The 17,613-nt window shown below is 42.2% G+C and overlaps 1 protein-coding gene across 1 annotated transcript in view; it reads left to right on the top strand.

Moving 5' to 3' along the window:
• The window catches only part of FHIP2A (FHF complex subunit HOOK interacting protein 2A), a 47,522-nt gene extending 31,007 nt beyond the window's left edge, over positions 1-16,515 (top strand). The window contains exons 8-17 of the mRNA XM_077454936.1: positions 3,126-3,240; positions 3,708-3,784; positions 3,884-4,076; positions 5,796-5,965; positions 7,084-7,224; positions 8,318-8,408; positions 8,512-8,655; positions 11,646-11,786; positions 14,523-14,626; positions 15,360-16,515. Coding sequence (XP_077311062.1) covers positions 3,126-3,240; positions 3,708-3,784; positions 3,884-4,076; positions 5,796-5,965; positions 7,084-7,224; positions 8,318-8,408; positions 8,512-8,655; positions 11,646-11,786; positions 14,523-14,626; positions 15,360-15,465 — 1,282 coding nt within the window. The 3' untranslated portion in view covers positions 15,466-16,515. The remainder of the gene's footprint in view (positions 1-3,125; positions 3,241-3,707; positions 3,785-3,883; positions 4,077-5,795; positions 5,966-7,083; positions 7,225-8,317; positions 8,409-8,511; positions 8,656-11,645; positions 11,787-14,522; positions 14,627-15,359) is intronic.
• Positions 16,516-17,613: the final 1,098 nt, after the last annotated feature.

The raw sequence follows: 17,613 nt of genomic DNA, 5'->3' as shown, positions 1-17,613 counted from the left end.
TTCTCAAAGATATCCATAAAAAATCTCATCTAAAGTTTGCCACAAGCCACCTGGGAGACACACCAAACATGTGGAAGAAGGTGCTCTGGTCAGATGAAACCAAAATTGAACTTTTTGCCCACAATGCAAAACGATATGTTTGGCGTAAAAGCAACACAGCTCATCACCCTCAACACACCATCCCCACTGTCAAACATGGTGGTGGCAGCATCATGGTTTGGGCCTGCTTTTCTTCAGCAGGGACAGGGAAGATGGTTAAAATTTGAGGGGAAGGTGGATGCAGCCAAATACAGGACCATTCTGGATGAAAACTTGTTGGAGTCTGAAAAAGACCTGAAACTGAGACGGAGATTTATCTTCCAACAAGACAATGATCCCAAACATACAGCAAAATCTACAAAGGAATGGTTCACAAATAAACGTATCCAGGTGTTAGAATGGCCAAGTCAAAGTCCAGACCTGAATCCAATCGAGAATCTGTGGAAAGAGCTGAAAACTGCTGTTCACAAACGCTCTCCATCCAACCTCACTGAGCTCGAGCTGTTTTGCAAGGAAGAATGGGCAAGAATTTCAGTCTCTCGATGTGCAAAACTGATAGAGCGACTTGCAGCTGTAATAGCAGCAAAAGGTGGCTCTACAAAGTATTAACGCAAGGGGGCCGAATAATTTTGCATGCCCCACTTTTCATTTTTTTTATTAGTTAAAGTTTCAAAAATCCAATAGATTTTGTTCCACTTCACAATTGTGTCCCACTTGTTGGTGATTCTTCACAAAAAATAAAAATGTTATATCTTTGTTTGAAGCCTGAAATGTTCAAGGGGGCTGAATACTTTCGCAGGGATATATAATAAAAAAAATGTGTGTGTGATCACAAATGTCTGGGTCTAAGCTGCACAAACCGCTGAAAGAAAACTGCAACAATGTGTTCAACAAAATGATCTCTAATTTTATTGTAGCTCCAAATAATTCTCACTGATTACGTGTTTGTGACCTTTGTGAAAAGAACGTTCACATGATTCAGAGTGCACTAGTAGTCCAGCAGCTTGGAAAGATTTCCACCACTTCACCTTGCAGTCTACCTCTCTTTGCTATAAAATACAAAAGAGAGAACAGTGCACCAGCATAGTGTTGAAACATTTTAATCCAGATAAAAAAAACTTAAGTGTATAAAACCTTCTACATCGGGCATATAGGCAGACGGTTCTGACTCTTGATACAGCTGCTCATGGTCATCAGTGCTGGGAACAGGCAGGGTAAGGATCCCAGGCCTGAAGCTGAAAGCGGGCTTCCACCCTAAAGTGGAACTTCCGCTCATCAGAACTCCCCCCCCCCCCCCTTTCCGGTGTCACAATTGGCACCTTTCAGGGGGGAGGGGGTGCAGATACCTGTCTAAGACAGGTATTTGCACCCACTTCTGGGCATAGACTCCCACGGGAGTCTATGCCTCTTCCTGTCCCAGCACGCTGTCTGCCGGGGACACACACGCACTCCCAGAGACAGCGCAGACCATTCCCGCTGCGCGACTCACGCATGCGCAGTAGGGAACCGGGAAGTGAAGCCACATCGCTTCACTTCCTGATTTCCTCACAGAGAATGGCGGCGGCAGCAGCCGAGACCTGAGTGATCGCTTGTTCTTGGCTGCCGACATCGCTGGACCCTGGGATAGGTGAGTGTCCATTTATTAAAAGTCAGCAGCTGTAGTATTTATAGCTGCTGGCTTTTAATATTTTTTGTTCCAGTGGACTCCCTCTTTAATGATAGCCAACAAAAGTTCATGAGAGGTGACTAGTCTCATGGTGGAGGTTTCAGAAGGCTCCGCCCACCCCTTTTGTCTATCAGTGGCAACAGTCACTGGTGACATGTTTTTGGGACATTCCCCTTAAGCTCAGATTCCCCTATATACTGTGTTTTTTACATGTGAGTGCGATGTGATTGTACAGTACAGGAGAAGTAGCAGGCTGATGAGCAGATTACTCTCTGTCACTCAGATTTCTCCTATCCGTATGTTCTTTATTAGCACATGAGCACTGCAGCACAGACTGACTCCATGCTTACACTGATAATTGGGGTGGGGAAGGAGGTGGTTTGAGCTAATGGAGGCAGAAATTAGAATGTCGGTTCCATTGGAACACATTCACCTGCTGCAGGAAGCACTGTGGATAGGTTTCCCCCTGGGTATGTCACTTGTGCTGGTTTATGCTGGCTGCAGTGATCATCAGTTGATTTCTGCAACAGGTTTAAAGTATAACTAAAGGCAAAAAAGTAATTTTTTTTTCGTTTTGGAGAAAATGGAGATCGATTAGAACACCTCTCGGTTTAGATTGCTGTCTGTGCACCCATTAAAGTGGAGCTTCATTCAGCTTCAGGGGACATTCTGCTTATTCGCACCCTAGTTTTGACAGGTACCTGTTCCTACTTCTGGCTCAGATCACTGCAGAGATTCCCCCCCCCCCCCCCAATCTTCTAGGACACATCACAGCACCCAGAAGACTGCGGGGCCATTTACAAGGTTCAGTGTGACTCACGCATGCACAGTAGGAAACCAGCTGTGAAGTAAGGAAACTTCCTACTTCCCTTACTTCAGATGGCAGCGCCTACTCCCAAAGCTGATTAAACAATTGGCTTGGGTGAGGACATCGCTGGATCCCTGGACAGGTAAGTATCCTTATGCAAAAAGTCAGCAGCTACAGTATTTGTGGCTGCTTACCTTTTTTTAATTTTTTTGAGGGAGCCTGGAACTCCTGTTAACAGATTCACCCCCCCCCCCCCCCCCCTCTACTTGTTCTGTTTACTATTATCATTGAAAGTGAAAATAAAAGAAAACCACACATTTTGGGTCGTCTCCAAAAAAGTAAGACAGAGAGTCTTCCAATGGGGACACTAGTTTTGGTGACCTGGGGGTCCCCAAGGACTTCTCCTCCTTTTGCAGGGCTTTGCTCTCACTTCCATTTTGGGGAGGAAGAGAAGCAAAATCTCTGCACTGATGGCGGGGAAAAAAAAAAATCTGATAGTGTTTATAATCCTCCCTTATTCTATTCCAAACAAAAACAAATTTTTTTTGCCTATAGTTCTACTTTAAATATTGTGTACACTGACCATTCTCTTCTCTTCTCTCCCCTCCCCAGCCTAGATTCATACAATGTTAAGGAAGATGCTTCAGCCTTTCCAGGGAAGAGAGCGCTCATCTCCTTCTTGTCCTGGTTCGACTATTGTGACCAGCTCATTAAAGAAGCTCAGAGGGTAAGAGAAGACTTTATTCTATCATAGGGAATTGTTCCCAATGCATATCTCCAGCCTTACTTAGCAAAGAACCCCTAAGCAACCAGAGTTGGTCTTTTCACTGACTGATACAAACGAGACAGTTACACAGATAAATAAATGTATTTATTGAGGTGCTGTGAATGGGAGTCATCTTCTTAGATTTGCAGATTTTTGTCAAGAATTTGTACAGGACAGCCATGTACAACCCGGCAGACTAGGAAAGCAGTAAGTGGGGAGGAATAGTGCTGACTTTTAGGAAATATTTTCAAACAAAGCCTAAACAGGAGAATGAGGTTTTATATGCTTGAGTTATTAAAACCTGACAGTAAGGCTGTTACAGTTTGTTCTTGTGTTTTAGATATTCTTTAATGCTACTTTTGAATCTACTTGAGTGATGTTAATATGTTTGTCACGTTTCAAGGAATTTCTCCTTTGTCTCTTTTAAGATGGCAGCTGCAACAATGGCCAAGTCAGTGCGGGAGAGATTCTTGGTTGGTGTGATGGAGCCTCAATTGATGCACACGTGAGTACTGACTTTTTTTTTTTTTTTTTCTGTTCATTTTCTTTTGGCTCCCTATACATTGATTAATTAAAGCCTGTGATTGTCATCCTTCTCTTCCAGGTCAGAGATTGGCATTCTTACAGCCACATCGCTCCTGCATAGGATAGTGCGGCAGGTCACATCTGATGCACTTCTGGAACAGATCGTCTATTTTCTGCTGGGTGAGGATCGAGATCCTGAGACACTGAGCGGGATCCAAAAAATTCCACTCCGCCATCGTCTGATAGAACACTGCAACCATATCTCCGATGAGGTGAGAGTGATCCTTCCTTTCCTAGGTGATCGGTCTCCATGTTAGATGCTGATGGTCTTGTATAGTAGGTCAGTTTTTTTTTTTTATTTTTTTTTATTTTTTTAAGGGGTATTTTTTTAACATTTTCTTAGTTATACTAAACAAGCAAATACACAGAATAATGTGCATGGCAAAATAAAATAATAAATCCTCAAGTCACAGTACATTGTGTTGAGTAATATTTTGTGAGTCAGTGTCCAGGACTTCTATTGTAACCAGAACATGTAGTACACCTACAAAACTGGGTGGAACATAAACTGGTGAAAAATCATGCATGTAAGATATGGTATGCACATATTGGCAATCTCAATACTCAGTATGAAGGCAGTAATGCAACAAGTATAAAGCCAGTGAATACGGACTGAAAAGATCATTATAACAAATGCTATGAAAGCCTGCTCATAATACAATCGGCTGTAAATGCACCTTGAAGATGTCCCTCTATGGCAGTGGTTCTCAACTCCATCCCTCAAGACCCACTAACAGGCCTGGTTTGCAAGAAAGCTGAAATACATCACAGGTGATATTATTTGCTGCTCAGTGATTGCAGTATTCTAGTCTCCATCTCCCCAAGGTAATAGTTAAAATCTGTCCTGTTAGTGGGACCTGAGGACAGGAGTTGAGAACCACTTCTCTATGGTAATGGACATTGTTGACATCCATACTGTCCACATTTTGTTGAATTTCTTCAGACAGCCTCTAGGAACATTTCACATTTTATATAGAGGCAAAGCCTTATTTAGAAAAAAAAAATAATAATCTATCCATAATTGGATGGTGGGAGTATCTACCCATTTTCTATTTCAAAGACCAAGCTTTTTTTTTTATAGCATAAATGAATAGAAAATGGAATAATATCTTCTGTAAACCATACAGCTCCTCCTTTAAAAAAAAATAATAAAAAAAAACACATAAAAGACAGCGGATCGGGCTACAAATATTTGCAAGAGACCACTTCTCCTCCATAAACCTTGTAATATCTCACCAGAACTGTCTAACTCGTGGACACATCCATACCATATGAAAAAAAAAAAACCCAGGTTGGATATGGCCCCATTGTTATTCTAGTGATAGATGAAATAACTGCTGAAATGGTCCTCAGTTACATCTTTCCAAATATCATCATCATCCATTGAAGAAATATCAGTTTGCCACTGGGCCTTTATTTTCTTCATCCTCCAGGACGAGGTTAATTAAGCCTAATAGTATAGGTCAGTATCACTTTTCCTGTCCAGCGTACCTATATATATATATATTTTACCTCCTGGACTGGAAGTGGTTATACTAGGATCCTGGTATCATTTTGTTGGTGCCGGCGATGCTCTGTCGTGTAAAAGTGATCTGCGCAAATATTCAGCCACCCAATCACTTTTGCAGGGCTTGGAAGGCTGCCCCCAACCCACCCACTTGTTGGATATTTGTTGCTTTGGGTTACCTATGAACAGATATGCTTGAAGCATTTGCATGTCTCTTGACCCTGCAAGGCCCCATAACATTGTAATGATAAATTTACCTTTATGACATCTATTAATAATGCAAAGATATCCTGGGAGTTTTGGTGACTTCTCAATCTTTATCTATGGTTGCACACAGCACCATTTTTTTTTTTTTTTATTTTTTTTTTTTTTTGGATTACATATTTTTTCCTGAATTTCACCCCAGGATCTCTCTTCCCTGCAGATCAGTATTATGACACTTCGACTGTTTGAGCACCTTTTACAGAAACCTAATGAGCACATCCTCTATAACCTGGTCCTTCGAAATCTAGAAGAAAGAAACTATACAGAGTACAAACCGCCCTGTCCAGAAGATAAAGATATCGTGGAGAATGGGCAGATAGCTGGAGCTGTGTATGTCACTGTCACATCATGGTATAGCTTCAGTGGTCCTCTGTGAGGTCTGAGGATAAAAGCTATACAATTTTATTATTTTTTTTTTTGTTTTTTTATGTTAAATGATCTTTTATACTTAAATGCTGGTGTCCACATTCGTTAATGCTCACCTTGTCTCCACACCCCTTTAACTTTGTTTACCTTAGCCCTGGCTAACTTTCAAGTCACGCTGGGGTTTATTTACTAAAACGAAAGCGTGCACAATCTGGTGCAGCGGTATATAGTAGCCAGTCACCTTCTAACTTTAGCTTGTTCGACTAACTACTTATGGGAGCGGAAGATTTTCCCCCTTAATGACCAGGCCGTTTTTTTGTTTTTGTTTTTGTTTTTTTGACGATATGGCACTCTGCGTCGCGTTAACTGACAAATTGATGCGCTTTGATCACCTGCGTTTTTTTTTTTTTTTGTGTTTTTTGCACTACAAACAAAAAAAAATTAGAAAACAAAACCATTTTTTCCTATAATAAATATCCCCCAATTTTTACAAAAAAAAAAAAAAAAAACACATTTCTTCATCAGTTTAGGCTAATATGTATTCTTCTACATATTTTTGGAAAACAAAAATCACAATAAATGTATATTGATTGGTTTGCGCAAAAGTTCTACAAAATGGAGGGTAGATTTATGGCATTTGTATTTTTTATTTACACTAGTAATGGTGGCTATTAGTGATTTTTAGCGGGATTGTGATGGACATATCTGATGCCTAACTGACATTTTTGACACTAGTTTTTAACACTTTTTGGGAACTGGTGACATTACAGTAATCAGTGCGAAAAATGTGCTCTGTTATTGTACTAATGACACTGGACGCTGATTGGTTTCTGGTCAGACCTTCACCAGATTTTGCACTCTCCAGTTTTAGTAAAGCAACCCCACTGTTCAGAGCATACAAAGGGCAGCAAACTCTCTCTGCCCCATGTGACAGGGCTTGGGCCTGGCTATTGGTCCCTGAGGCATCCAGTCCTGTAATGTGGTAGAGATAGGAAAGAGTTACATGTCCCCTTTACCCAAAAACATCAAGTATTTCTCTTCTTTTGTAGTGGAATTTATTGTATCTTTCTTCATGGTTGCAGAGATTTGGAAGAAGACCCAATTTTTACCGACATGTCCCCTGAAAATACACTGTCCAAAGAGTGGCTGAGCTCCTCACCTCCTGTCACCCCCGACCACCAGAAGAATGATGGGAAGACAGAGGTACACAAGATTGTCAATAGGTGAGTCCTCCAACCTCGGGAGATGTTCAAAAACAGATGGCACTGCCACTAGTGGACTGGCCAGCCACCATGCTCCCTCCTGTTCACCAGCTCTCCAACTTGCTGAGCTGTGTTTTAGGGCCCTTTCACACTGATCAGTTTTTCTTCCATTTTTGCATTACCAAAAGCAGAAGAAAAATGCATGACCATTAAATCCTATGGAACTCTTCACACCTGTTTAGTTGTGGCTCAGCTGCGCTTGTAAAAGTCCTGAATGCTGCATTTTTGGCACAGTGAAGAAACACAAATTGAAAGGAATGGAAAACACTGCTATTGCGTTTTTGGCATCGTGTCCTTTTTCTCACAGGTGCAAAATGCTTCGGTAACGCTCCAAACACACGTTTTTACTGCGTTTTTGCAACGGAGTAGTGTGAAAACAGCTTTACACTACAATGCATAACCAAGAGTTTTATGACTAAGCATTTTAGCACAAGAGGTATTATGGTTATTTTTTCCCATGTAATGTGCTGGTTTAAATAAAAGCCTGGTGCTCTGCCCTGTTAATGGACTCTATTTCTGTATGTGCATTGAAACAAGGACATTGTATGAGATCCGTTTCTGAAAGAAAAAAATTTCAGTGTAGTAGAAGGGAATGTTAGACAAGGAGGACCATGGGGAGCACTTCTGGAAGGATATACACAATATGTTTACGATTGAGTACTAGTACTGACTACTGTTTATAGCATCCTCTGTCTGAATATCAGTCTGCTTAGTACTTTTGAGTCCATTTAACATTCTGCCATTGAAATGTGCTGGTATTTTGCCCTGCTTGTTGTAACCAGTTGAGCAATAAATACTTTGGACTCCAAGTATTTTTCCTTTGACCTATTACACACAGCCTTCCCATGTGACATTGCTGTCTGGCCCAGTGCTAAGCCTGAGTCACAATTTCCTTTAGGAGTAGGGTGCACAGGCTAAGCTGAGGTAGGGCTTTAAGGTGAATGGGTAGTTTGGTTCTCGGTTTCCTCAAATGGCTACCTTTTCTCTACTGTATTTAATTAGTAGTTTACAGGTGGAATTACACCATAAAATTTATTTTTTTTGTGTCCTGCAGTTTTCTCTGTCTGGTCCCTGATGAAGCCAAGTCATCTTACCATGTGGAGGGCACCGGCTATGACACTTACCTGAGGGACGCACACAGACAGGTAGGTCAGGACTCTCATTATCCTGCAGCCACCAATATCTCCATCTCTATATAAACCCATCAAAGGCAGTTTGATGACGTTTTCCATTATTTTTTTTGTTTAGTTCCGGGATTACTGTGCAATATGCCTGCGCTGGGATTGGCCTGGTGTAACGAAGGCCATTGAGAAGTGCAATTTAGAGGCTCCATTCTTCGAGGGACATTTCCTGAAAGTCTTGTTTGACAGAATGGGCAGGATACTAGACCAGGTACAATCCCAACCCATGGTAAAAGTGCTCAAAAGTTTAATCTGATTTTGACAGACCGGATTAGTATAATACAGTGGCCGTAAACGTTAACTGTCCAGTGCAACACTATGTCCATGCAGTGCTCCAAAGTATGCACCTTTTTGGTACCCCACCTGACTAGTTAAAGTGGACCTAAATTCTGAGTCTAATTCTGCTTTAAAAAGACTGTTACTAAAGTGAAACGGTGCTGCAGGTATGAATTTCTGGGACATTGAGGGGCACAATACATACAGCAGCTTCCCAATCCTTCTCACTGCTGAATCCCAGCCAATTCTGCTATGCAACACCTCAACACTTTCGGATAGGACTTCCAAGCACTGCTCCTTAAACTTCCTATTGGCTCATCACTGTGATAGGCAGCCCCATTGGCCAATAAGAATATGTAAGAGGCAGGAACTTGCAGGAAATCTTTTGTGCAGTCAGAAAGTGTTGAAACATTAACCATCAGTATGGCCAAGCATTTGGCTATGACATGTCCTATGACAGGAGGACATGGGTTCCTGCTAGTGTTGGTTTGGGCACCTGCTGCAGGAAGAGAAGACTGCTTCCAAGGTGGGGGTTCTGTGTCTGAAATGCCTGTTAAGCAGCAAGCCCGGTGTCCTTTGCAACAGACTTTTTAATCAATATATAATGATTAGTAAGCATAAAGAATAAGTACTGAAAGTGAACTTGTTTGTTAAAGAGACACTGTCACTGCCTATATAAGGTAAAGTGAGTGTCTGTGTAAGGGGGCAACCTCAGTCACTGATGCTCACCTGTGCAGAAATTTCTTTCTGATCCTTTTTCTGCCTCAACTGGGGCAGACTTTTCCAGATGCTTCCAGGTATAGCAGAATATGTCACTTCCTCCTTTGTGTGATTGGTCACTAGGCTCAAGCATTAACGCATGACAAAGGAGTATGGTGATCACTCCCTCTCAACTCAGACATCAGTCAAATTTAACCACTTAAGGACCGAGTCGCTTTCTGAGATTTGTTGTTTACAAGTTAAAAACATTTTTTTTGCTAGAAAATTACTTTAACACCCTAGGGAATAAAATGGTGGTTGTTGCAATACTTTCTGTCACACTGTATTTGCACAGCGGTCTTACAAGTGCACTTTTTTGGGGGAAAAAATACACATTTTTGAATTTAAAAATAAGACAACATTAAGGTTAGCGCCTTTTATATTTTGAAAGATAATGTTACGCCAAGTAAATTGATACCCAACATGTCACGCTTCAAAATTGCGCCTGCTCGTGGAATGGTGACAAACTTTTACTCTTAAAAGTCTCCATAGGCGATGTTTAAAAAATTCTACAGGTTGCATGTTGCATCAATTACAGAGGAGGTCTAGGGCTAGAATTATTTCTCTTGCTCTATCGCGGCGATACCTAATGTGGGGTTTGAACACCGTTCCCATATGCGGGCGCTACTCAAGTATGCGTTCGCTTCTGCACTTGAGCTCGTCAGGACTGGGTGCGTTTAAAAAAATATATATATATTATTTATTTATTTTTATTTTTTTACACTTTAAAAAAAAAAAAAAAAAAAGTCACTTTTATTCCTATTACAAGGAATGTAAACATCGCTTGTAATAGAAAAGAAGCATGACAGGACCTCCTTAAATATGAGATCTGGGGTCAAAAAGACATATGAGCTCATATTTACAATAAAAATTAGTAATTTTTACATAAAAAAAAATAAAAGACCCTTTTAATTTAAGAGCTATGGGTGGAAGTGACGTTTTGACGTTGCTTCCTCCCTACATTGTTATGAAGATGGGTGGGGGCCATCTTCCCCTCACTCGTTTCCATGCCCAGCAAGGGTGAAGATCCACTCACCGCTGCCGACGACTCCAATAAGCGGCAGAGGGCGCTGGAGCGTGGCGGGCCGCTGCCGATGAAAGTGATCTTGCCGCGAATCGCCACAGAGACAACTTTTTTTTTTTTAAAACCGGACCACTCACTGAAGAAGATGGTACTGGGGTTATGGCAGCTAGCTGTTGCTATAACAACGCTATTGCTCTTCAAGCAGCCGACGTATAACGACAGTGGGCAGTCCGGAAGTGGTTAATGTAGGAAGGAGCTCCAAGGGTGCTGGAGAGGGGCGTGTCATTGTGTTTGGGTATATAAGTTTCTTGTACTGTACAAGACAATTCTAAAAAAAAAAAATCTTTATATTCAGAATGAGCTACAAAAAGATTCTGCTGGGCTGTTTTTCAATGTGGACAAAATATAGATGACTACCGAATAAATCACTTATACTGGATTTAAAATAGTTGTGCCTGAATGGTTTTACTCCAGGTACCCTTTTTTTCCTCCCACACTCTGGGGACATGCTGATAGGTTAATTGGCTCCTGTCTAAATTGGCCCTAGTATGTATATGAATGTGAGTTACCTTTTTAGCTTGCAAGCTTCTTAAGGGCAGGTTTGACAGCATTATACAAATACCTGTAATACATTTGTCATGATTTTTCCCATGATTTATAATTGGGACCTTGATTTGTGAAGAAATATGAAAACTCACATGGTGACATTAGAGAAAACTCAAGGCTAGGTGTTTATATTTAAAAAAAATAAAAATAAATAAATAAATAAAATTGTCTTTAGTTTGTTAGATCTGTGGGAAAAAAATGAAGACATATGGAAGCTGCTATATGGACTTGTTTTTGAAAGTGCCTCCTCTGGTGCTGTCATGCTCACCCTTGCTTCACTATCTAATAGGTTACTGAACTGTAACAGACACACATCAAATATTGGGATTATCCTGCACACTTGTTTCAGGGTACTGACTAAATAAGAAAGCAATGATGGGGATGACTGTCCTCTAGGCTGCACATTTTAAAATCAATGAAAAACAAGCTATCATGTCTGTCTTGTTGGGTCCAGTTTTGAGTCTGTCAAGCCTGTAAAAGCAAATATTTTATTTTTTGCGTATGGATAACTTTTATGTGTGTTTATTTTCCTCCAGCCCTATGATGTGAATTTGCAGGTTACTTCAGTGTTGTCCAAACTGTCCCTCTTCCCTCATCCCCACATCCACGAGTTCTTGCTGGACCCCTACGTCAACCTGGCCACTGGGTGCCGCTCCCTCTTCTCCGTCATTGTCAGGGTGAGTCCTGTCACCCTTTGTGGGTGTTATACTGACATCAGCCTGACTTTTCCTGTCTTTTGGGGTAGCCAGCCCCTGTGAGATTTGTCTACACAGGAATCTTCATAGTATTTCAGGTTTAACATTGACTTCAAGCAGATTTATTGCATTTCCAGCACCAAATAAACAAAAGCACCTTCGCCACAAAAATGAAAAATAAATCCTAGCCTTTTCAGTCAAGTACCTATCTGTGTAATCAACCTTGTGTTCAGCTCCCCAAAACAAAAGCTTTGTACTTACAAGGCTGCTACTGGGTAGTCTCTCTGTAGACCAACAGAAACTGTGTCTTCCAGAGGCTGTACATCAAAATGATTGCTAGTTTGCCTTGTTCTGCTGTGCAATTGGGAAAAAAATCAACAAAACTTACCGTATTTATCGGCGTATAACACGCACTTTTTTCCCCTGAAAATAGGGGGAAAATCGCGGGTGCGTGTTATACGCCTATAGTGTACCTCGGGGTGCAAAGAGGGAGACGAGTGCCACCGCAAATCAATGAGCCGCTCGGCTCTCCGCTCGGCTCTCCGCTCGCTCCCCTGCGACCAGCGATGTCCTGATCACAGTGAGTTCCTGGATACGGAACGGGAGAAACTCCTAGCCTCTGCCCACTTCATAGAGGACACATGGTTTATTATAGAAGCGCTGGCTCTGTAACCTCTGCAGGATATCGGCGGAGCTATGGACAAGAATGCAGCGGGAGTGTGCAGGCTCTACAGCGTGAGGGGAAGGAGCCAGTACTGATCGCTCCAGGATGCCTGCTGCGCACTCAGCCCAGTAAAGCACTCCTTGCTCCCTTCAGCCCCTGCCAGCCCGCTGGAGGATAACAAGCATGTAGTGGAGATGCAGTCTGGCTAAAGTAGTTGGGTATACCTCTGAGACCGGCTTCCTGATTAACCCGATGGATGCCGGCATTCAAGTCTCCTGAACTCTTTCATCTATGGCATCCTGATAGCCAGAGCTTCTACGGTGCTAACCCCATGCAGAGGGTGCTGGTGCTATGCAGTGCCATTGACAACAAGAGGGCAAGGTAAGGGCGCTCATCTCCTTAGGGGGGACATATCAATAATAAGTCCTTATTTTTATTTTAATTTGTATGAAAAGGTGGGTATCTCTACCATGGTTTATTTATTTTTTTTAAAGTTTTTTTTTTTTTTTTTACTGAAACTTGCCTCTTAAATTGGGGAGCGTGTTATCATCCGGGGCGTGTTATACGCCGATAAATACGGTAATTTCAAGCAAATTTAACAAAATAAAAATGTTTGACACCAAACATTTGCAAATACATTTCTAAATTCTGAATTTATAATAATTTTGATAGAAAAAAAATTCTATAAATGTTTGACACCAAAAACTTGCAAATGTATTTGACAATTCTGAATTATTCTGTAAAAATCAGTACAAAAATTGAAGCAATGAGGTCATGTTCAGTTCAGAACCATTAATGCTTTAGGCTCCATTCAGACTTGTGCAACTTCAAAGTTGCATGACAAGTCGTTCCCCTTGTTTTCCAATGATAACCATTCATATATGCACGACATAGTTGCAGTAAGTTCAAAGTAGTTCATGCACTACTTTTGGTCCAACTTTCATGCAGCTTGAGGGCCATAGACTTCAATGTTAACCCTCATAATACAACTTGTGTGAAACAGTTGTCCATTATCACTAGTCATAGTCATATCCAATTTGCACTGATCCAAATTTGCGTCAAAGTTGCACTCTAAAGTCAGCGCAACTTTGGAGTAGTACAAATGTGAATGGAGCCTTAGGCTGCTTTCACACTGGGGCGGTATTCAGGCGTTACAGCGCTAAAAATGGCGCCTGTGTAGCACCTGAAAAAAACCGGCCCCTTTCACTCCACTGTGAAAGCCGGAGGGCTTTCACACTGGGGCGGTGCGCTGGCAGGACAGTGAAAAAAGTCCTGCTAGCCGCATCTTTGGAGCGGTGAAGGAGCGGTGTATTCACCGCTCCTAAACCGCTCCTACCCATTGAAATCAATGGGACAGCGCGGCAATACCGCCGGCAAAGCGCCGCTGCAGCGGCGCTTTGCGGGCGGGTTTAAGCCTTTTTCGGCCGCTAGCGGGGGTTAAAACCACCCCGCTAGCGCCCGCAGACCGCCGCTAAAACAACGGTAAAGCGCCGCTAAAAATAGCGGCGCTTTACCGCCGACGCCCGCACCGCCCCAGTGTGAAAGGGGCCTAAATGCTGGTTGTATGCATATATGTGGCAGCATAGCGGTGGGTTTTATGCCATGCTAATACTTGTATGCTTCCTTCTGGGATCGCTGTTTCAGTCAGTAGCAAGTTCAATCACATACTCCCAGGACTGCAACCACGCTGTCACCAACAGCTCCAATCACTTAGAAATGATCAGTAACTGGTAGGGTGGGGTGGGCTAATTATCATGTGATCACTGCGGCAGCCAGTCACAGTGATCACATTATCAGGAAGGCCAGGAAAGGACTTTTGAGTTTAAATCTCATTACAGGGCTGGCGGGAGTCATTAGGGTTGTCCTAATAACATGGGTCTCAAACAATTCACTGTTTCCAAAAACGTAACTCTGGCCCCGTCCTTCTGAGTTTACATTTGTTTCAGGATGGGGAATGGAAAGTGTAATCTGACACACTCTCAACTTGGTGGCTATAAATGTATGAGGCCAACAGACTTGTAATTAAAACCTTGTGTTGTATTTTCTGTTCCTAGGTGGTGGGAGATCTGATGGTGCGAATCCAGCGGATCCCAGACTTCACCCCAAAACTCCTGCTTGTAAGGAAGAGGTTACTGGGGTTCGAGCCGGACGGGCCAATGTAAGATGCACGTGTATATATATATATATTCCAATTTATACTCAATCAGTAAGATTCTGTGATATACACTTGCATTGCTGTCTGAAGAGAGCATTTAAAGAGGAAGTAAAACCTGATGAGTTTACTTCCTCTTTCATTCCCTGCAAAGGCAAAGCATAATGGACTACTATGCATTGCATAGTAGTCCATTATGTGTCACTTACCTGACACAGGAGCCAGCGAAGTCACCGCTGTCCCCTGTAGTCCGGCGCATCCATCTTTTCGGTGGGGTCTCGCAGCTCCGCCGCTGTCATTCGGCAAAGCCGTGATGATGTCGCGCATGCGCACGGCGCACTGTCTTCGGGCAAATATCTCCTAAACCGTATAGGTTTAGGAGACATTTCTTGGACCAACAGGTAAGCCTTAATCTAGGCTTACCTGTAGGTCAAAGTGGTTTGTAAGGGTTTACAACCACTTTAACAGGTGGTGAGGAGGCATTCTTTCAGCTGTTCACCATCATGCTCAGGAGTTTCTCACTAATTTACAATGAATAGCAGTTATATTTTTAAAGAAATATACTATATACCTCCATGCTCGTGTGTTTGGTTGAACTTTAGCTGATTTTTTTTTTCAGTACATCTTTACCTTGCTTTCACCCGCCCACTTTCAGTTTTTAGTTTTCACTCTCCCCCTTTTCCTGTCTTCCCCTTCTCTCCTCTCTCTTTCACTCACTCACTCACTCTTCTTATTTCAGAGTTGACCACATGACCCTGTTAGAAGGAGTGATTGTCCTGGAGGAGTTCTGTAAGGAACTAGCTGCCATCGCCTTTGTTAAGTATCACAGTTCTGCTACCCCTTGATGTCTTCGCCACCCTCTGATGATGTCACAACTACGAGACCAAATCTGTTTTTATTTGTTTTTAATCATTGTCCAAGGACCAAATCTTGGAAAGAAGGGAATATTGACAAAGTCTGTAGAGGGGGCCAGTGCATAGTCGCTGCTCTCTCCTCCTACGTGGACCTGATGATGCGTGACTAAGGGAAAAGCTGTCCCTCATTGTCCTGGAGACGCTTTAATGATGAATTCTTCCGTTACAATTGAGTGTTTTACAGAACTTTAATCATGCCAGGAGTTCTCCTTTCTGATATCTGGCTTCTGCGCATAAAAAAAAATTGTGTTATTTTAATTTCCTTGGAATTGCCTTTTAAACCTGACTTTGCTGACATAGTGGAAGGGGTTAATTCCGATGACGTTTACATTACAGCATGGTAAATTGAGTGAGCAATATTACCACATTCATAGTCATTAAAACTTTTACTTCGTTTTAAGGGGCACAGAGCCTGGATCTGTTGGCTTTAAGTCATCACTTTGCAAAAAAAAAAGTTTTAAAAATGCTTATATTTTATAATTACAAACAAGCCAACAAACCTCTCCACCCATATAAAATCTTTGTATAGAAGCGTGTTTTGCTGTCTTTTACAACCACCGCTGCAGCCTTTCTGTTCTGCAACAACGAAAACGCATTCTGCCGCAGTGGATAGAACGGACTCCATAGTAACCACTTGGTCCACCGCCATTTTATACCCTGTGAGAGCACAGCTGGACTGCATTATATATAACCTGCTCTGGTGCCCAATTTTGTCGCTAATTAATGTGCTGCTAGATTCTATACTGCCACCTGATTTTTTTTTTTTTTTTTTACTATTTCTTAAGTCACTTTTTCTTTGTTGCAAATGTCTTTTTTTGCAAGGCTTGTAAAAAGATAATATATTTCAGGAGAGGATGTGAAACATTAGATGTCAGAAACAGTGTCTCTTATTTTATCACTATATTCTGTATATATGTAGCGTATGAATTGTATTATACATGCATATAAAGCTTTTCCCTTGAAGGTGGTCATTCAGATAAAGATGTGTGCTCTCATTTCCTTACTTGAAAGCATTTGCTTTGTCCTAAAGGATAAGTTTACTAAAAAAAAAAAAAAAAAAAAAGTCTACAGAGCATTGCACCCGTAATCTGTGAATAAGTGCAATGCCAAGTTCCTGAAAAGTCTTCCTCCAGCTCTATATCTGTACCAAGGTACTGGCTTTTAGTTGGAGAGCTGGAGGAAGTGGTAATGGACTACAAGTGGTGGTGGAAGGAGGTACTTTGAGTTTGTTCACTCACAAATCTCTGAACTGTGGACAGCCTCACCTATTTTAAAAGTGAAAGCAGCCATTGGGGAGCTGATCTTTTTCCCCTTATTGGTGTTTTGCTCTGTGTTAAATTGGTCATCTTGGTAATAGTGCTTTGCTTCCTCATGTTGGAGCTACCCCATTGATGCCTGATGACTTTGGATCTGATGGCCAATGAGGTATTAATGAAGAAGCAGCAGTGGGGATGGAGGAAGCACAAATCCACAGAATGGATGAAGCAGAGAGATCTTGTTCTCATGTACAGCATCCTTTCAGGCAGAGAGAACAGTGAACAGCACAGTAGGGACATCACCAAATCTTACTCTACATCTGGTAAGATTCGTAGTCAGAGGCAATGCCTTGGATCAAAGGTCCCCAGTCTCTGGCCTGTTGATGTTTGGGCCACACTGCAAAAGGTGAGTGGCAACCGCGGTCCATACAGGGCTATCAGAGACTACGCTCGCTTCTCACCTGCTGTGCGGCCATGCCCATGTATCCTCTCCCAGCCCCTCCGCCCGCTCAGCTGATGTCATCCAATCAGCAGGGCAGGAGGAGCTGCAGATCGGAATGGAGAGCACCTCCTGCTCCCTGCCCTATTGATAGGATGACCCTGTCAGGTGGGCGGGGTAGCCAAGACAGGAAAAACATGAACTGAGCATAGCCTCTGCCCTGCTAAAGGTAGGCATCCCGAGAAAGGGAGACCGAGATTAACAATGTGTGATGTTAAAGAGTAAAGGGTGGGGGGGGGGGGGGGCGACTGCAGGAGCACTGTTAATATAAAGGGACTGCACTGTAATGATTACAGTGCCCTTTATATTACAGTACCCCCTTTA

Source organism: Lithobates pipiens, unplaced genomic scaffold, assembly GCF_037356315.1.
Source record: "Lithobates pipiens isolate NorthernLeopardFrog02 unplaced genomic scaffold, aLitPip1_a1.2 Scaffold_25, whole genome shotgun sequence".
In the NCBI taxonomy this organism is placed as follows: Eukaryota; Metazoa; Chordata; class Amphibia; order Anura; family Ranidae; genus Lithobates; species Lithobates pipiens.
Note: the sequence above shows the minus strand (reverse complement) of the source record. Positions and strands in the feature narration are given on the sequence as shown.